General features: G+C 39.3%; 1 protein-coding gene across 1 annotated transcript in view; it reads left to right on the forward strand.

Annotated features, from left to right (window-relative positions):
• PLPPR3 (phospholipid phosphatase related 3) overlaps positions 1 to 21941 on the forward strand; it is a 74176-nt gene that overhangs the window by 16405 nt on the left and 35830 nt on the right. Inside the window, exons 2-5 of the mRNA XM_053702832.1 lie at positions 6393 to 6520; positions 17686 to 17871; positions 19534 to 19660; positions 19741 to 19936. Coding sequence (XP_053558807.1) covers positions 6440 to 6520; positions 17686 to 17871; positions 19534 to 19660; positions 19741 to 19936 — 590 coding nt within the window. The 5' untranslated portion in view covers positions 6393 to 6439. The remainder of the gene's footprint in view (positions 1 to 6392; positions 6521 to 17685; positions 17872 to 19533; positions 19661 to 19740; positions 19937 to 21941) is intronic.

A 21941-nucleotide genomic window follows, 5' to 3' on the forward strand; every position in this document is an offset into this window, starting at 1 on the left:
CAAATACAGAACTGGTGTTATTGGAAAATCAACCGTAAGGAATGCTACTTCATTCTCATTCAGAATGCAGGCTTCACCTGCAGATCTCAGGGACTGATCAACTAGTTTTTTAAACATTATGGTAGGATTACCTCTAAGGCGTGTGTATACATTCTTGTCAGCAAGTTGGCGTTTGGCTTCTTGACGGTAATCGTCATAATTCATAATGACGATTCCGCCACCTTTATCCGCAGGACGTATGATGATAGTTTGATCATCACTGAGGTCCTTGATAGCCCTGACTTCTTTAGGTGTCAAATTGGGAAAGTGGGGTTTATCATTATCCTTATCGATATCATGGCAAATCATACGGGTATATCCTTTAATAGAAGAGTGTGTGGTGGCAGGTTCAAAAGTGGATTTAGGTCTAAACGTATGTTCAGTGGGATTGTCCAGTACTCTATCTTTGAAAAAATCTTTCAATTTCAACTTCCTCTGTAGATTGTGAACATCAACAATCTTATGAAATTTGTCATGGTTAGGAGTTGGTATGAAGGACAGACCACGATTGAGTACACTATGTTCAATCTCAGTGAGACGCCTATCACTGAGGTTGAACACAATGTCTATTTCCTCTTGTAATTTCGCTTTTTTGTTGTACCCACCCCTTCTGATATGGGGTCTCTTATTTCTCTGTCTACATTTGGCATCAGTGGTGGTTTTGCGGCTGCTCTGGTCATAACCCCAGAAAAAGAAGCCGTATTAGACTTGGGGGCCTGTGTGATGTTTACATCATCAACTGCGTCCCCTTCAGAGGAATCCCCACCACTGGTGTCAATAGTACCAGCGATATTTTTTGGTTTAATGTATCTGCGTCTAGTTCTAGGTGCATCCTGATCCTTGCCATAGAGCCATCTATAGACCCGTTTTTCTCTGTAATCACACTCCACAGAAGCCAGTTTTCTATTTTTAAAGGAAATAAGATCATTCTTGTATTTTTTGACTTGTGTGTCCAGCTTGGTGACCCAATCCTGAGTTTTGTCATCAACCATGGTCTCATAACCACGAGATTCAATGATCTCAATCTCTACTTTCATTTTGTTCTCTAGCCTGGTAACCTCTTCAATAACCAATAAAACCAAATCGTATGAACATTTATTGAGTATTGAGCACCATTTGCGACAGAACTCAGGAATGGATCGCCCAATAGTGGGAATATTTTTCACCCTAAAACCCCTGGGGATCTGTTTACCTCTATAGTAGTTAGATAGGTATACTGCATGTAAGTGGAAGTCAATCTCCCTTTTTTTTAGATTAAGTAGTTTATGGTACACATTAATGGGGGTATCACCCCTCAACTCACTCAGGTCCGTTGTAATCAGGATTCTATTGGCATCTTCATCTGTGTAGGTGAGGATGTCTGTATTCACATCATCACCACCATTGGTCGTTGAATTGGTATCTTGTATAGCTGCCAGCTCAGGTATGTCCTCCATATTGCCCCTTGTTGAATGGGACAAAAGATATCACAATAAAAACAATTAGTGAGACAAGGTAAAATCCGTTTAGTAAAATCCAAGTTGAAAGCAATCTCTATACAAAGAAGCAAATCCAGTAATAGGAGGTAGGGTGCACAGTCCATAAATATATAAACCGAGATCAAAAGAAAATTTGAGAGACCTATTGGTTAAAACTGACCCCATTAGGTGTTATGAAGGGACCACCTGGTTGAAATCAAATAAGAAGGGTTGCTTTAAATGTGGGGACTGTGTAACCTGTGACAGCATGTTGAAAGGAGAAACATTCCAACACCCACATACCAACAAGCGATATAAAATCAACTATAGACTGTCGTGTATGAGCACTTATGTAATTTACATGTTGATTTGCCCATGCTCCCTTGTTTATATAGGCAAAACGGTCACTACTTTTCGGGAACGGATGGCCAATCACCGCTGTGCGATTAGAGATGCCCTCGATAAGGGTAACTCCGATCAGCCAGTTGCGCGCCACTTTGCCCGTTGCAAGCATAGTGTCTCAAGTCTTAGAACTATGCTTATAGACCATGTGCCACCATTGACAAGGGGGGGCAATAGGGGCAATCGACTGCTCAGACTGGAGACCAGGTGGATTTACATGCTGGATACCCTGGCACCGAAGGGGTTGAACACCATGCTGGACTTTTCACCATTTTATATGGAATCTTAAATGTCCCATTAATGTGACTTTGGACTTCTGACACTGACCTGATGCCTATAACCGTGCTTACTGTATGCCTCAAATTGATATGTCCTATAGGTCTCTGATACATGTCCTTTGGTATCAAGGTTTCTGCCATACTTTGGGATACATGACTATTGTGGATGTGTACTAGTGGAGCAGCTATGCATATTTATTGTCTCATAGCTGAATATGTTGTATATGCTATATTAGACATGCTAGCTTTAATTCCAGCAATAATTGTTATTTGATGACAGAGTACACGTCAACCTATTCATATCCTGTTTCTGTCCTCCATTTGTATAGTTGGATCGATTGATCTGTTTTAAATTCTTAATTTTACATTGTAAATCGTATATGTTTTTAATGTTTGTGTCCATTATGCGCCACCGGGTATATACAGATCTAATGCGGCACCTAAACTGATGGTTATATTTTTATTTACTAACAGGTATCTGAGCCATGCTATTGGCCGTTCTCACCGCGTCTGTATATCCCCTAGGCAACGGACGTCTGAGCGTAACTCACGCTGATGACGTCACTTCCGCCTGGCATGGCACACAGGCCGCACTTGTGGCTCGGCGTCTAATGGAACAACACATGGGTATATAAGGTGATGGGATTAATGAGGGGATATACTGCTTTTGTAACACTTTCAAGCTGTATCATACATTTGATAAAGGGGGCGAAATGCTTCCGAAACGTCATGTCTTTTAAATGTAACTAATTAAATGTTATGTTTTACCTAACCAGTGAGTGCCTTTTTATGCTGGAGATTTTTTATATATATATACATATATAATTTTCATCATAATATTCATATACTCTCACACTATACTAAATTACAAAGTAATCAGCACTTTTACCAGCCCTTAAAAGGGCTTTTTGCGGGGCATTGCCCCAAAGTAATCAGCTCTTTTACCTGTAAAAAAAATACAACCCCCCCAACATTACAACCCACCACCCACACACTCCTACTCTAAAACCCACCCAAACCCCCCTTAAAAAAACCTAACACTAACCCCCTGAAGATCACCCAACCTTGAGCCGTGTTCACCCAGCCGGGCCGAATTCTTCATCCATGCGGGGCAGAAGAGGTCCTCCATCCGGCCGAAGTCTTCATCCAAGCGGCGTCTTCTATCTTCAAACATCCGGAGCGGAGCCATCTTCCATCCAGCCGACGCGGAGCCATCTTCTTCCAACGACGTCCTAACACCGAATGCCTGGTCCTTTAAATGACGTCATCCAAGATGGCGTCCCTCAAATTCCGATTGGCTGATAGGATTCTATCAGCCAATCAGAATTAAGGTAGGAAAAATCTGATTGGTTGATTTAATCAGCCAATCGGATTGAAGTTCAATTCGATTGGCTGATTGGATCAGCCAATAGAATTGACCTCGCATTCTATTGGCTGATCCAATCAGCCAATCGGATTGAACTTCAATCCGATTGGCTGATTAAATCAACCAATCAGATTTTTCCTACCTTAATTCCGATTGACTGATAGAATCCTATCAGCCAATCGGAATTCGAGGGACGCCATCTTGGATGACGTCATTTAAAGGACCAGGCATTCGGTGTTAGGACGTCGTTGGAAGAAGATGGCTCCCCGTCGGCTGGATGGAAGATGGCTCTGCTCCGCTCCGGATGATTGAAGATAGAAGACGCCGCTTGGATGAAGACTTCGGCCGGATGGAGGACCTCTTCTGCCCCGCTTGGATGAAGAATTCCGCCCGGCTGGGTGAACACGGCTCAAGGTAGGGTGATCTTCAGGGGGTTAGTGTTAGGTTTTTTTAAGGGGGATTTGAGTGGGTTTTAGAGTATGGGTGTGTGGGTGGTGGGTTGTAATGTTGGGGGGGTTGTATTTTTTTTTTACAGGTAAAAGAGCTGATTACTTCGGGGCAATGCCCCGCAAAAAGCCCTTTTAAGGGCTGGTAAAAGAGCTGATTATTTTGTAATTTAGTATAGGGTAGGGCATTTTATTATTTTGGGGGGCTTTTTTTATTTTATTAGGGGGCTTAGATTAGGTGTAATTAGTTTAAACTTCTTGTAATTTTTTTTAATTTTCTGTAATTTAGTGTTTGTTTGTTTTTTGTACTATAGTTTAGTTTATTTAATTGTATTTAATTTTAGGTAATTGTAGTTAATTTTTTTAATTAATTTAATTATAGTGTAGTATTAGGTGTATTTGTAACTTAGGTTAGGTTTTATTTTACAGGTAATTTTGTAGTTATTTTAACTAGGTAGCTATTAAATAGTTTATAACTATTTAATAGCTATTGTACCTAGTTAAAATAAATACAAAGATGCCTGTAAAATAAAAATAAATCCTAAAATAGCTACAATATAATTATTAGTTATATTGTAGCTATTTTAAGGTTTATTTTACAGGTAAGTATTTAGTTTTAAATAGGAATAATTTAGTTAATAATTGTAATATGTATTAGATTTATTTAAATAATATTTAAGTTAGGGGGGTGTTAGTGTTAGACTTAGGTTTAGTGGTTAATAAGTTTAATATAGGTGGCGGCGGGGTCCGGCAGCGGCGGTTTAGGGGTTAAACATTTAATTTAGTTGCGGGGGGTGCGGGAGCGGTGTTTTATGTGTTAAACATTTAATTTAGTTGCGGTGGGGGTCCGGGATCCACAGGATAGGGGTTAATAACTTTAATATAGGTGTCGGCGGTATAGGGGGCTGCAGATTAGGGATTAATAGGTATAATGTAGGTGGCGGCGGGGTTCCAGGAGCAGCGGTTTAGAGGTTAATAACTATTATATAGGTGGCGGTGGTGTAGGGGGGCAGATTAGGGGTGTTTAGACTCGGGGTACATGTTAGGGTGTTAGGTGCAGACATCTCCCATAGAAATCAATGGGATATCGGGCAGCAGCGAACATGAGCTTTCGCTGCTGTCAGACTCCCATTGATTCCTATGGGATCCGCCGCCTCCAGGGCGGCGGATTGAAAACCAGGTACGCTGGGCCAGAATAGTGCCAAGCGTACCTGCTAGTTATTTGATAACTAGCAAAAGTAGTCAGATTGTGCGTTCGGCACATCTGGAGTGACGTAAGAACCGATCTGTGTCAGACTGAGACCGGCGGATCGTAGCTTACGTCACTATATTCTACTTTTGCCGGTCTCTAGCCTTTGATAACTATGGTGAATCAGCCTCGCCACAAATACGCTGCGGAATTCCAGCGTATTTGCGGTTGACGACTTGATAACTAGAGGCCAAAGAATGCAGCTCACATAATGTAGTTATCACAAAACAATTAACCAACTACTTGTAATTTCAGTGGAAAATGGAAGCATAATAGATTTTGTAAGAGTGGTATTAGCGCTCCATAACAACTGCATTATTGTGATCACCTTGTAATCTAGGCTAAAGTGTGCAATGCCTCTTTTTGTTGGTACACACTTGTTGTGCTTTTTACATTTTGTGACAAACTTTATTATTTTATGTATATGCCTGCAATACCCCAATTGCATACATCTCTATAAAGTGAAAATTATGTGAACTCTGAAGTAAATATAGGCAATTACACAATGCATGTCATTGAATGCATTTTACGATTTAGTATTAATGCAGGCTAAAATAAAGATCTCACATGAAAATCAGGATCTTTTAACGTTCAACTGTAATTTTATATTAAACTCCATATGTCCTGACACATTTTTAGAAATCACTGGGATAATAGAAAATAGGATATGTCTCACCAAGGGGTATATTAAAGGAACATTGTACACTAGACTTTTCTTTGCAGAAATATTTTGTAAATGATCCATTTAGTATTTTGTTACTATGTATTGTTAGTATATAGTATACTATGCATAGTTTTTCTTATTTTGTAATAACATTGTGATGATTTTCAGACTTTTAACCAAACCCCACACTGTCAGATGTATAGGTGTGTTTACAGACTCCTGCTGGTGTTATCTGTCTTTTCATATGCAGGGAAGTAGGGGGGCGGCTGCTATTCTTGTTTTCCCAACCCCTTTCAGTGGCTGTCCCAGCCTAACCTCATCAATAGTGCTAAACTGGGGGTTCTAAGAAGTTTTTAAAAGGTTTAATACAGGATTTTTAGATCATTATCTGTGCATATTCTTCTATATAGTAGTGTCTTTTACATACAGTTATATAATTGGTGTACACTGTTCCGTTAACGTTGTGGTTTCTGTGGACTGTTTTTCTTTAGGTGTCCTACGGGCCCACACCCATCCCTCCAGACTGCCCAGAGGGGCCATGATCTCCCCGAAAGAGAAAAGCAAACCTTGTCCCCCAAAAGACAGCATGACTCTCTTACCATGCTTCTACTTTGTGGAGGTAAAATGTTTTATGAGTAAGCACTTTTACATTAATTCAGGATAAGAAAAAAGCTAAGAATAGCTACAACATTAGATACATGAGGAATTTACAAAAGTGTGTGATAATTGTCCATAACACTGTGGCACAAATATCTGACATAAAACAAGATTAAATCATTTACATTTAGACAGCTTTAATCAGAGACACTAAAAAGCTGAAATAAAGCTACCTTCCCAGAACATTCATTGGCAGCCAGTGTAAAATGTATTTCTGTTGTTGAAAATAACGTGTTTTCAAGATAGCACCATCACAAAGTATAAAATGTTTCCTCCCAAATATGAAACTATTAGGACAAACACAACTTCATAAAGGTAACAGTTACTTTTATATTGTAGCAAAAAAGTTCCAGTTCTTCCCACTATAGGCTGCTCTTCTTGATAAACTGTTATTTAGCACTGGGGGAAAAAATGCACCAAAATATTTTATTTCCAAAGGCTACACATTTTAAAGGGACATGAAACCCACATTTTTTTCTTTCATGATTTAGAAAGAACATGCGATTTTAAACAACTTTCTAATTTACTTCTATTATCTATTTTGCTTTATTCTCTTGATATCCTTTGCTGAAAAGCATATCTAGATAGGCTTAGTAGCTTCTGATTGGTGGCTGCACATAGATGCCTCATGTGATTGGCTCACCCATGTGCATTACTTTTTCTTCAGCTAAGAATATCTAAAGAATGAAGCAAATTCGATAATAGAAGTAAAATGGAATGTTGTTTAAAATTATATTCTCTACCTGAATCATAAAACAAAATGTTTGGGTTCAGTGTCCCTTTAAGTATGAATTACAAATGTCCTATTGATAAAAATAAAAACAAAACCATGCCAGCTCACTTGACCCATTTCAGATGCAGGAGCAAAACCACCACCTTGCAGACATGGGGGCATATTTATCAAGCTCCGAATGGAGCTTGATGCCCCGTGTTTCTCGCCAGAAACAGCAGTTATGAAGCAGTGGTCACAAAGACCGCTGCTCCATAACCCTGTCCGCCAGCTCTGAGCAGGCGGACAGACATCGCCGGAAATCAACCCGATCGAGTACGATCGGGTTGATTGACACCCCCCTGCTGGTAGCCTATTGGCCTCGATTCTGCAGGGGGCTGCATTGCACCAGCAGCTCTTGTGAGCTGCTGGTGCAATGCTGAATACGGCGAGCGTATTGCTTGCCGTATTCAGCGAGGTCTGTCGGACCTGATCCGCACTGTCCGAAAGACCTTGATAAATTGGGGCTATAGTCAAAGGGTATAAGACCTAGTTGTTGAAACTGAGAGGCTGATAATTTTTTTTGTAAACTTTGCACCATATTTTATTTTATTGCTGGAATAAAATGTGTATCTATAAAAACTGTAAACAGGAAATATTTTGTAAAATAAAATCACCTTGTGTAAATTTTCACACAATGTAACCTATTTCTACACTCTCCAAGTTTTCCCATTTGGGGCTAAATTACGAGTAAAACAGGATTTATTGCTCCCGCTCGAGCGTTAGCTTCGCTAGATGTAAGCTTTTTTTGTGCGTCGGGTAGCTTACATGTTACAAGTTGAAAGAAAAAAGTCTGCACACAAGCACGTGCAAAAGGCTGAACTTGGAATATTGCAAACGCGTTAACGTATTCCTCCATAGACTTCAATGGAGCACAAAAAGTGGGAAAAAAACACCCCTACTCGCACACAAACCTGATTGCGTTTAACCAAGTGCGCTAGCCAGAAGGGAAATATTAATGCTTCACATTCCAATGTTCTTTACATAGCAGAATATGTTCATAATTTATTCATAAATACACACACACATTTATATATATAATATAGTAAAGATCCACACTCACTGGACTTGTGTCAATTGTGATATTTATTTTAGTGACGTTTCGGAGCAACAATGCCCCTTCTTCAGACAAACCAAATCAAGTGAAAAAACAAACAAAAAAATACCTTCATAAGTCCCACCCCCAACACAAAATTGCACCAAAAATGGTTGCCATAATGATGGTGTATATTCAAAAAATCATCATTGGCATAATGTGCAACATGTGACTTATATAAATATATAAAAAATGTGACAATAAAAAAGTGACATTAATAAGCAATGTGCTCATATAGCAAAAACATGTGCATAATAAAACACCTAAAATGGATCCTTTAAAAAGATATGCATCATCTAGATTAAAAACACAGTACTGTGTAGCATATATACATCTTATGTAAATATTCATGTTCATATTGTCAGATAATAGATTACAAATAACCACAGACAGGACCATACTCCATGAAAGTAGAATAGATAAGCAGTTGCAATTATCTAACATAACCAAATAAGCATATAATAATGACCACTGGAAAGTGCAGCAAACACAAAACCATAGCAGTATCATCAGTTCAGGGGCAAAAATGGAAAAGCATTGCACATATTTTCTTACCTACATAGCTTAGAAGTTAGTGCACAAAAACTCAGCATAAGAGCAACAAGCAGCAGGGAAAACCCCTGTCATGTGATCATTAGAGCGTAGCTGCTATTGGTGTGAGTCATTCACTCACCACAAGCCCCTCCTTGTGGTAAGTGCACTCACTTCTAAGCTATGAAGGTAAGAACATATATGCAATGCTTTTCCATTTTTAGCCCTGAATTGATGATACTGCTATGGTTTTGCTATTTTTTTTTAAATCACAAAAACATAATTTATGTAAGAACTTACCTGATAAATTCATTTCTTTCATATTGGCAAGAGTCCATGAGCTAGTGACGTATGGGATATACAATCCTACCAGGAGGGGCAAAGTTTCCCAAACCTCAAAATGCCTATAAATACACCCCTCACCACACCCACAATTCACTTTAGCGAATAGCCAAGCAATGGGGTGATAATGAAAGGAGTAAAAAGCATCAACAAAGGAATTTGGAAATAATTGTGCTTTATACAAAAAAATCATAACCACCATAAAAAGGGTGGGCCTCATGGACTCTTGCAAATATGAAAGAAATACATGTATCAGGTAAGTTCTTACATAAATTATGTTTTCTTTCATGTAATTAGCAAGAGTCCATGAGCTAATGACGTATGGGATATCAATACCCAAGATGTGGAACTCCACGCAAGAGTCACTAGAGAGGGAGGGATAAAATAAAAAACAGCCATTTTCCGCTGAAAAAATAATCCACAACCCAAATTATAAGTTTTTTCTTTTAATGACAAGAAAAACTTAAAACATCAGCAGAAGAATCAAACTGAAACAGCTGCCTGAAGAACTTTTCTACGAAAAACTGCTTCTGAAGAAGCAAATACATCAAAATGGTAGCATTTAATAAATGTATGCAAAGAGGACCAAGTTGCTGCTTTGCAAATCTGATCAACTGAAGCTTCATTCTTAAAAGCCCACAAAGTGGAGACTGATCTAGTAGAATGAGCTGTAATTCTCTGAGGCGGGGTCTTACCCGATTCCAAATAAGCTGAATGAATCAAAAGCTTTAACCAAGAAGCCAAGGAAATAGCAGAAGCCTTCTGACCTTTGCTAGGACCCGAAAATATAACAAATAGACTAGAAGTCTTCCTGAAATCTTTAGTAGCTTCAACATAATATTTCAAAGCTCTTACCACATCCAAAGAATGTAAGGATCTTTCCAAAGAATTCTTAGGATTAGGACACAAGGAAGGGACAACAATTTCTCTTCTAATGTTGTTAGAATTCACAACCTTAGGTAAAAATTGAAATGAAGTCCGCAAAACCGCCTTATCCTGATGAAAAATCAGAAAAGGAGATTCACAAGAAAGAGCAGAAAGCTCAGAAACTCTTCTAGCAGAAGAGATAGCCAAAAGGAACAACACTTTCCAAGAAAGTAGTTTAATGTCCAAAGAATGCCTAGGCTCAAATAGAGGAGCCTGTAATGCCTTCGAAACCAAAGACTCTAAGGAGGAGAAATTGATTTAATGACAGGCTTAATATGAACTAAAGCCTGTACAAAACAGTGAATATCAGGAAGTTTAGCAATCTTTCTGTGAAATAAAACAGAAAGAGCAGAGATTTGTCCCTTCAAGGAACTTGCTGACAAACCTTTATCCAAACCATCCTGAAGAGACTTTAAAATTCTAGGGATTCTAAAAGCATGCCAAGAGAATTTATGAGAAGAACACCATGAAATGTAAGTCTTTCAAACTCGATAATAAATCTTTCTAGAGACAGATTTACGAGCTTGTAACATAGTATTAATCACTAAGTCAGAGAAACCTCTATGACTTAGCACTAAACGTCCAATTTCCATACCTTCAAATTTAATTATTTGAGATCCTGATGGAAAAATGGACCTTGAGACAGTAGGTCCGGCCTTAACGGAAGTGGCCAAGGTTGGCAACTGGACATCTGAACAAGATCCGCATACCAAAACCTGTGTGGCCATGCTGGAGCCACCAGCAACACAAACGATTGTTTCATGATGATTTTGGAGATCACTCTTGGAAGAAGAACTAGAGGTGGAAAGATGTAAGCAGGTTGATAACACCATGGAAGTGTCAGCGCGTCCACTGCTTCCGCCTGAACATCCCTGGACCTGGACAGGTATCTGGGAAGTTTCTTGTTTAGATGAGAGGCCTTCAGATCTATCTCTGGAAGACCCCACATCTGAACAATCTGAGAAAACACATCTGGATGGAGAGACCATTCCCCCGGATGTAAAGTCTGACGGCTGAGATAATCCACCTCCCAATTGTCTACACCTGGGATATGCACTGCAGAGATTAGACAGGAGCTGGATTCCGCCCAAGCAAGTATCCAAGAGACTTCTTTCATGGCTTGGGGACTGTGAGTCCCACCCTGATGATTGACATATGCCACAGTTGTGATATTGTCTGTCTGAAAGCAAATGCATGGTTCTCTCTTCAACAGAGGCCAAAACTGAAGAGCTCTGAGAATTGCACGGAGTTCTGAAATATTGAGTGGTAATCTTGCCTCTTGAGATTTCCAAACCCTTTGTGCTGTCAGAGATCCCCAAACAGCTCCCCAACCTGAAAGACTTGCATCTTTAGTTATCACAGTCCAGGTTGGCCGAACAAAAGAAGCCCCTTGAACTAAACGCTGGTGATATAACCACCACGTTAGAGAGTGTCGAACATTGGGATTTAAGGATATTAATTGTGATATATTTGTATAATCCCTGCACCATTGATTCAGCATACAAAGCTGCAGAGGTCTCATGTGAAAACAATCAAAAGGAATCGCGTCCGATGCTGCAGTCATGAGGCCTAAAACTTCCATGCACATAGCCACTGAAGGGAATGACTGAGACTGAAGGTGCCGACAGGCTGCAACCAATTTCAAACGTCTCTTGTCTGTTAGAGACAGAGTCATGATCACTGAATCTATCTGGAAACCTAAAAAGGTGACCCTTGTCTGAGGAATCAAGAAACTTTTTGGTAAATTGATCCTCCAACCATGTTTTCGAAGAAACAACACTAGTTGATTCGTGTGAGATTCTGCAGAACGTAAAGACTGAGCTAGTACCAAGATATCGTCCAAATAAGGAAACACTGCAATACCCTGTTCTCTGATTACAGAGAGTAGGGTACCTAGAACCTTTGAAAAGATTCTTGGAGCTGTTGCTAAGCCAAATGAAAGAGCAACAAATTGGTAATGCTTGTCTAGAAAAGAGAATCTCAGGAAATGATAATGTTCTGGATGAATAGGAATATGAAGGTATGCATTGTGCAAGTCTATTGTGGACATATAATGTCCTAACTGAACAAAAGGCAGAATAGTCCTTATAGTCACCATCTTGAAAGTTGGTACTCTTACATAACGATTCAAAATTTTCAGATCCAGAACTGGTCTGAATACATTTTCCTTCTTTGGGACAATGAATAGATTTTAATAAAACCCCAAACCTTGTTCCTGAAAAGGAACTGGCATGGTCTTACTCTGAATCCTATTCAATACCTTGAGAGACAATGCTCTGAATCCATTGATTTTGGACAGAATTTATCCAAATATCCTTGAAAAACCTTAATCTGCCCCCTACCAGCTGAGCTGGAATGAGGGCCGCACCTTCATGCGGACTTAGGGGCTGACTTTGGTTTCTTAAATGGCTTGGATTTATTTCAGTTTGAGGAAGGCTTCCAATTGGAAACAGATTCCTTTGGGGAAGGATTGAGTTTTTATTCCTTATTTTGACGAAAGGAACGAAAACGGTTAGGAGCCTTAGATTTACCCTTAGGTTTTTTATCCTGAGGCAGAAAAACTCCCTTTCCCCCAGTAACAGTTGAAATAATAGAAGCCAACTGAGAACCAAATAAATTATTACCTTGGAAAGAAAGAGATAGTAATCTAGACTTAGATGTCATATCAGCATTCCAAGATTTAAGCCACAAAGCTCTTCTAGCTAAAATAGCTAAAGACATGGATCTAACATCAATTTTTATAATATCAAAAATGGCATCACAAATAAAATGATTAGCATGTTGCAGTAAGTGAACAATGCTAGATATGTCAGAATCCAATTCTTGTTGCGCTAAATTTTCCAACCAAAAAGTTGATGCAGCCGCAGCATCAGCCAAAGAAATTGCAGGTCTGAAAAGATGACCTGAATATAAATAGGCTTTCCTTAGATAAGATTCAAGCTTTCTATCTAAAGGATCCTTAAAGGAATTACTATCTTCCATAGGAATAGTGGTACGTTTAGCAAGAGTAGAAATAACCCCATCAACTTTGGGGACTTTTTCCCAAAACTCTATAGAAATTGCTGGTAAAGGATACAATTTTTTAAACCTTGAAGAAGGAATAAAAGAAATATCATCAGGAATAGGAAAAACCTCTGGAGTAACCACAGGAGGTTTAAAAACAGCATTTAAACGTTTACTAGACTTAACGTCAAGTGGACTGGTTTCCTCAATATCCAAAGTAATTAACACTTCTTTTAATAAAGAACGAATATACTCCATTTTAAATAAATAAGTAGATTTGTCAGTGTCAATATCTGAGAAAGGATTTTCTGTATCAGATAGATCCTCATCAGAGGAGGATAAATCATTATGTTGTCGGTCATTTGAAATTTCATCAACTGAGTGAGAAGTTTTAAAAGACCTTTTACGTTTATTAGAAGGTGGAAATGCAGACATCAGTAGAATCAGTAACAAATTCTTTAAAATTCATAGGTATATCATGTATATTAGAAGTTGAAGGAACTGCAACTGGCAATGTACTATCACTGATGGACACATTATATGCATGTAAAAGTTTATCATGACAACTATTACAAATGACATTCGGAGATATAATTTCCACAATCTTACAACAAATGCACTTAGCTTTGGTAGAACCGATGTCAGGCAGCAAAGTTCCAACAGATACTTCTGAGGCAGAATCAGATTGAGACAACTTGCAAAATGTAAAAGAAAAAACAACATATAAAGCAAAATTATCAATTTCCTTATATGACAGTTTCAGGAATGGGAAAAAATGCAAATAGCATAGCCCTCTGACATAGAAAAAGGCCAGAGGCAAACAGCAATGGGGTATTAAATTAATGAAAATTTTGGCGGCAAGTATGACACACAACGTAACTGAAATTTTTTTGGCGCCAACAATATCCGGAAATGACACACTTACGTCACTAACGACGCAACCGTGTGTAAGGCTTCGGCGTCAACTACGACGCCGGTAATGACGAACTTGCATCAACGGACATACTTTTCACGCCAAAATTTCTCGCGCCAAAAATGACGCAATAAAGTCTAGCATTTGGCGCACCCGCGGACCTAGTACTGCCCGCAATTTTCAAGAAAAAATATAGTCAATTTGAAAAAAGACTAAACCCCAGGTAAGAAAAATATTCTTATTATTTTCCCTAAATATGAAACTGACAGTCTGCACAAGGAAATACATGAATATGATCAGGTTGATTGACACCCTCTGCTAGAGGACGATTGGCCGTAAATCTGCAGGGGGCAGCATTTCACCAGCAGTTCACAAGAGCTGCTGGTACAATGCTGAATGCGGAGAGCGTATTGCTCTCCACATTCAGCGATGTCTGTCGGACACTTATGGCAAATATAAGTACAATACATATATTTAGAACTTTATATAAATGCATAAAGTGCCAAACCATAGCTGGGGTGTCTTAAGTAATAAAAAACATACTTACCAAAAGACACCCATCCACATATAGCAGATAGCCAAACCAGTACTGAAACAGTTATCAGTAGAGGTAATGGTATATGAGAGTATATCGTCGATCTGAAAAGGGAGGTAGGAGATGAATCTCTATGACCTATAACAGAGAACCTATGAAATAGATCTCCCGTGAGGAAAACCATTGCATTCAATAGGTGATACTCCCTTCACATCCCTCTGACATTCGCTGTACTCTGAGAGGAATCGAGAAGCGCATATCAATGTAGAAATCAACGTAGCACAAACTTACTTCACCACCTCCAAAGGAGGCAACGTTTATAAAACTGAATTGTTTGTGTGGTGAGGGGGTGTATTTATAGGCATTTTGAGGTTTGGGAAACTTTGCCTCTCCTGGTAGGATTGTATATCCCATACGTCATTAGCTCATGGACTCTTGCCAATTACATGAATGAAATCAAGGCAAGCAAAGCTATGGGCAACAGCTAGTGTATATATATATATATATATATATATCCAGCTACCCGGACTGCGTAGCTCAGCCAAAAGCGTCCTTCCTGTACCTGGAACTTGTAGCTATAGAGCAGAGAAAGTGATCTTAGCAGGAGTCCACCCTAATAACCAGACAAGACCAGTATTTAGGTGAAACACTAACAGACTTTATTGAGACAAAGGGCATCTGGAGCGACCTCGGTAAAAGTTCAGTGGGGACCACTAGCAAGCCCAGCCGGTGAGTAGTTCCATAAACCAATGTGCAATCAGGGTAACAATACAATGGAAGCTGGTGGGGACACAATAATTCCACAATATGGGAGGAGGTGGCCTTGGCAGCCTGGTGTCCTTGACATATATATAAATATATCATTATATATAGGTATAGAGATATATATAGATATAAAGTATCCCACAAAAGAGAGAACACCCCTCACATTTTTGTAAATATTTTATTATATCTTTTCATGTGACAACACTGAAGAAATGACACTTTGCTACAATATAAAGTAGTGAGTGTACAGCCTGTATAACAGTGTACATTTGCTGTCCCCTCAAAATAACTCAACACACAGCCATTAATGTCTAAACCGTTGGCAACAAAAGTAAGTACACCCATAAGTGGAAATGTCCAAATTGGGCCAATTAGCCATTTTCCCTCCACAGTGTCATGTGACACATTAGTGTTACAAGGTCTCAGGTGTGAATGAGGAGCAGGTGTGTTAAATTTGGTGTTATCGCTCTCACACTCTCTCATACTGGTCACTGGAAGTTCAACATGGCACCGCATGGCAAAGAACTCTCTGAGGATCTGAAAAAAAGAATTCTTGCTCTACATAAAGATGGCCTATGCTATGGGGTCTATCTATCAAGCTCCTCAGAGCAGGCAGACATAACCTGTCTGCCTGCTCTGAGGCGGACAGACATCGCCACGATTCAACCCGATTGAATATGATCAGGTTTATTGACACCCTCTGCTAGAGGACGATTGGCCGTAAATCTGCAGGGGGCAGCATTTCACCAGCAGTTCACAAGAGCTGCTGGTACAATGCTGAATGCGGAGAGCGTATTGCTCTCCACATTCAGCGATGTCTGTCGGACACGATCCGCTGATCTGATCATGTTGGACAAACACATAATAAATAGGCCCCTATAAGAAGATTACTACGACCCTGAAACTGAGCTGCAGCACGGGGGCAAGACCACACAGTGGTTTCACAGGACAGGTTCCTCTTAGAACAGGCCTCGCCATGGTCGGCCAAAGAAGTTAAGTGCACGTGCTCAGCGTCATATCCTGAGGTTGTCTTTGGGAAATAGATGTATGAGTGCTGCCAGCATTGCTGCAGATGTTGAAGGGGAGGGGGTCAGCCTGTCAGTGCTCAGAGCATATGCCGCACACTGCATCAAATTGATCTGCATAGCTATCGTTCCAGAAGGAAGCCTCTTCTAAAGATGATGCACAAGTAAGCCCGCAAACAGTTTGCTGAAGACAAGCAGACTAAGGACATGGATTACTGGAACCATGTCCTGTGGTCCGATGAGACCAAGATAAACTTATTTGGTTCAGATGGTGTCAAGCGTGTGTGGCGGCAACCAGGTGAGGAGTACAAAGACAAGTGTGTCTTGCCTACAGTCAAACATGGTGGTGGAAATGTCATTGTCTGGGCTGCATGAGTGCTGCCGGCACTGGGGAGCTACAGTTTATTGAGGGAACCATGAATGCCAACATGTACTGTGACATACTGAAGCAGAGCATGATCCCCTCCCTTCGGAGACTGGGCCACAGGGCAGTAATCCAACATGACTACGACCCCAAACACACCTCCAAGACGACCACTGCCTTGCTAAAGAAGCTGAGGGTAAAGGTGATGGATCGGCCAAGCAGGTCTCCAGACCTAAACCATATTGAGCATCTGTGGGGCATCCTCAAATGGAAGGTGGGGGATTGCAAGGTCGCTTACATCCACCAGCTCCGTGATCTCATCATGGAGGAGTGAAAGAGGACTCCAGTGGCAACCTGTGAAGCTCTGGTGACCTCCATGCAGGTTAAGGAAGTGCTGGAAAATAATGGTGGCCACACAAAATATTGACATTTTGGGCCCAATTTGGACATTTTCACTTAAGGGTGTACTCCCTTTTGTTGCCAACGGTTTAGACATTAATGGCTGTGTGTTGAGGTATTTTGAAGGGACAGCAAATTTACACTGTTATACAGACTGTTCCACTTAGGGGTGTACTCACTTTTGTGAGATACTGTATGTACACATGTGTGTATGTATATCTATCTATCTATCTATCTATATATATATATATATATATATATATATATATAAAACGTAGCAGAGGAACGAGATACATTATCCCTTGCAAATCCAGTGAGTGCAGTCTCTCTTTTTTGGTATATATATATATATATATATATATATATATATATATATATATATATATATATATATATATATATACTGTATATATATCGGCTGTGCTTTTGTGCTTATATTTAATTACTCTTTCTGTCAGCTCCCTATTGTAGCTTCCTCCATTGTCTCCCTCTACTTTCTGGAACTGACTGATATATTCCGGCCGGCCCAAGGAGGTTTCCAGTGCCATGATCGTTCCCTGTCTATGCCATATGTGGAAAGTAATGAAGAGCTCATACCTCTCCTCATGCTGCTCAGTCTTGCGTTTGCCGCCCCTGCAGCATCTGTGAGTAACAACTAACGTGGTGTTAGGTAAATTGTAGATGAGATGGTGCATAATAAAGAGGAGAAACATAGAAGAACAGAAAAAGAAGAGCCAGGTAGAAAGGGCCATATGAGATAAAGAATTAGCAGAAGAGAGGAGGTGATGAGAGTAAGAAGTGTGGGCAAATTTCTGATTTCATCATATAGGGGCCGATTTATCAAAGTCTGGTGGACATGATACGTTGTAGTGTATCATGTCCGCCAGACATCGCTAAAGGCAGACAGCATACACTGTTGGCATTTAACATTGCACAAGCAGTTCTAGTGAACTGCTTGTGCAATGCTGTCCCCTGCAGATTCGCAGCCAATTGGCCGCTAGCAGGGGGTGTCAATCAACCGATCGTACACGATCGGGCGGATTGATGTCCGCAGCCTCAGAGGCGGGCGACCCACTTAAAGAGCAGCAGTCTTAAGATCGCTGCTTCATAACTGCTGTTTCTGATGAGCCTGAAGGCTGGCGCGGAAACAGAGGCATCAGGGGCCATTCAGCCCTTGATAAATCGGCCGCATAGTCTGTAGAAGTCTTTTCATTTTAATTATTTTATCAAATGTACTTTGTTCTGTTGGTGTCCTTTGTTAAAAAGCTTACCTAGGTAGGCTCAGGAGCAGAAATGCACTAATGAAAACCAGCTACTAATTGGTGGTTACACACATATGACTCGTCATTAGTGCAACAGATGTGTTCAGCTAGCTCCCAGTCGTGCATCTCTGCCCTGAAACTGACTTTATCAATGTGGTTAACATGTTTGCTGGAATTAAAACTCAAGCTTTTTAAATATTGTTTGTGTTATTTTCCTTGCTGTAGCCAATTAGGGACAAATAGGAACAAGCTCCTGTACGTAACAAACAATCACTGTGCTGTATATAGGAGTGTTAGTTTTCTGCATGGTATGAAAATATACTCCAGCCTCTCAGAAGAATTTAGAGTTAAACTACAGGAAAAGCAGGGGGAAAAAATAATGCAAGTGAGAAGCATTTTTTTATGCCTAATTAAACATTTTATAGTGAATTAATCTAATTTTAATGTCCCTTTCAATCTGCATTTTGGTCTGTTTCATAACTCCCGAAAAGAATTGCTCAAAGGGTTACTAAACCCACATTTCCCCATGTTTAATAATGAGTAGTAAAATAAATAAATACATAAACACTTTGTAATATATTTTTGTCCCCCTTTCCTGTAGTGTCACAATGAAAATTGTGGGTTTTTTCCACTTCCCTCGGAGAGACCATATTACACCCTGCAGGATCTGGAACACTCACCATACATGCTGCACAGTGATTGTTTATATTTGCCTCTCACTGGCTACAGCAAATTAGATAATATAGACATATTAAAGCTGAGGGGAATATGCTAAAAAAAATTGTAAGCATTTATTTTGCATACAGAACTTTTAGAATGCAGTGCTTAATGTACGATATATACTATGCATATACTGTATATGCACTTGAGTTTAATAAAAGATAAAACAAAGACAACACTTTCATGCTGATAGAAGTTATACCATATAATGTAGATAATCTTCTGCTAAAGTTTTTAAGTTGAGAGCTGAATCTTCCAGTTGATCTGTTCTATTTAGTATTTAACTGTTGATTTCAGTTGCTGAATTAATGTTCATACCCACAGATCATGCTTGGGGAGGGAGTCTTGTACTGTATTCAATCCAAACTAAGGGGTCTTGGATCAGAAGGGAGTATTAATGCTGGAGGATGTAATTTCAACTCCTTCTTGCGCAGGACAGTCAGATTTGTAGGTAAGTGTCTTCTTTTTGAGCGAGAAATGTCTCTGTTCTACCACCTAAAAATGCATAATGGATCTTTGCTTTACTCTTAGGAGTCCATGTCTTCGGGCTTTGTGCCACTGCCCTGGTCACAGATGTCATTCAACTGGCCACAGGGTACCATGCTCCCTTCTTTTTGACTGTCTGTAAGCCCAACTACACCCGACTGGGCACCTCCTGTGCAACAAACCCTTACATCACCCAGGACATATGCACTGGCATTGATCAGCATGCCATTCTCTCTGCCAGGTAAGCACTGCAAGAACTCTCTCATTCCAGTCCAATAAGGTTTGCACTGTGAAAATATGTGTTGCTTACAGCAGCTTTTACAAAGCAATATTACAATGCTTAACTTATAATATCAAGGCTAATGTGGCTAGCACACTAATTAGCACTTCTCATTATAAGTATGAAAGTCTTTGGTTAAATATTTTAACCCTTTAAGGACACAGCTTTCAGTTTGCTCAATTGTTTTATGACGGAAAAATTCCGTCATATGTCCTTAAGAGGTTAACAATCACTTGTAATATCACATTGAGCAATGATGATTGTACAAGACCTAACATTGTTAGACCTGATGATCACTGTAGTCATTTAGATATAAGCCACAAATCAATAATAAATGGTTTCCCAAACTGGATAACTAGAGATTAAAATAGTTTACATTTTATTAACTTTAATTATTAAAAATCAAAAATATGCAAAATATGGAGATAAAAATAGAACAAGATTTTTGAAGTATTAAACATTTCAAATGAGAGGAGCTACTACAAATCTCTTTGAATTGTACAATTTTCAAATTGTAATATTGCTGAAAAGTTTACGTTACATAAATTGGTTTTAGTGAATTTGGAATCATGTTAAGAGTCAGATATTTTTGTGAACTATGTGTGTCCCACCAAACAACATCCTCCATTTTGGACAAATCCATATTGTCCTTTTATCTGTTTTCTTCAAAGATGTTCTCCAAACCTGATCTCAAAGCATCACATTCAGAGAAGGAACAAAGAGAAGACAAAGAGTAAAAAAAGGACAGGAAGTAACAGAGCAGTCTCTTTTTAACTCTTAATAGTGGACAACAGGATTTTACTTATAAAACAAACTTTTGCACAGATCTCCTCATTGTCAGTCATGTGTGGAGAACAATTGTATTGAAACAATTGTGTTACCATATAGGGGCAATAATAAGCTGTCCTCATAATTCCCAAATTTCCCAGGGGCTCTCTGGGACAGGAAGTTGAGTGAACATGTGCCCACTGACATTTTGTTGTCAAGGCCATGGTGGAAGAGGCGGGCCAATGCCATTTCAAGGGTGGGGTGGAGTTTTGTCATGAGTGTGTACATGGTGGAGCTGGGGCTTTCCCGGGACAAGAAGGTACAGAAAGGAAGCTGTCCAGACATCCCAAGTCCCAACCCATGACAATCCAACGGGATGTGGGATGGTGTGTCCCTATTAAATACAGCATGAATCTTTCTTTTTTTTCTACCTTTAAGTCTAAGCATCCAGTTGATGTTATTCATTTTTGGAGAAAAGTTTATAGGTTTTGAGTATAAACCTTATATTCTATATATGGAAGCTTTTTAGTTTTGTGTTATGCATGAAAGTAATAAACAGGTGAACTAGATTATTGCAAGTTGTACACCATATACAAAGTAGAATGTACTTCCTTTGTGTAATTTGTGAACAAGGTCTTATGCATAATTCACTTGAACAACCTGGTTCTCTTTTTATTTCCATGTTTTACTTTAATTTGATTTTAAATAACTGAAATTAATACAGTTTTGACTATTTTAAACTGTTCACAGACCTTTAAAACTTTTTTTGCCATGGATTATCTATGCCAAAATATGTCCCTGAAACTGAATAGACCCCATTATTTATTACATAGTAATACAATCTGTATACACTCTGTGATATCTAGAGTAGGCTTTGCATAGCAACACAGTGCCAACTAATCATAAAAAAAGGATTGCTCTAGCAACGCAGTATTATAGTTGTTGTCATGGGAACAGTGTAGCAGGAAGTTCATCATCATCTATAATATGGCTGTATCCTAACAACACTAAAGCTTGGCTTGCTCTATTGTCTTTGTCTATGGGAAATAAGTCCCAATGTTAGGTTAATTGTGTGAAAGATAAATATATCTTATTTTGAAAGCGTGTTAACTTATTTGCTGCTAGATTCACTACTTTGGTTTTCATATTCTGTAGTTGAAAAATCTTTCAGAGTAAAATGTTTAAATTAAAGTGAAGG

Source organism: Bombina bombina, chromosome 2 (assembly GCF_027579735.1).
Source record: "Bombina bombina isolate aBomBom1 chromosome 2, aBomBom1.pri, whole genome shotgun sequence".
Lineage (NCBI taxonomy): Eukaryota > Metazoa > Chordata > Amphibia > Anura > Bombinatoridae > Bombina > Bombina bombina.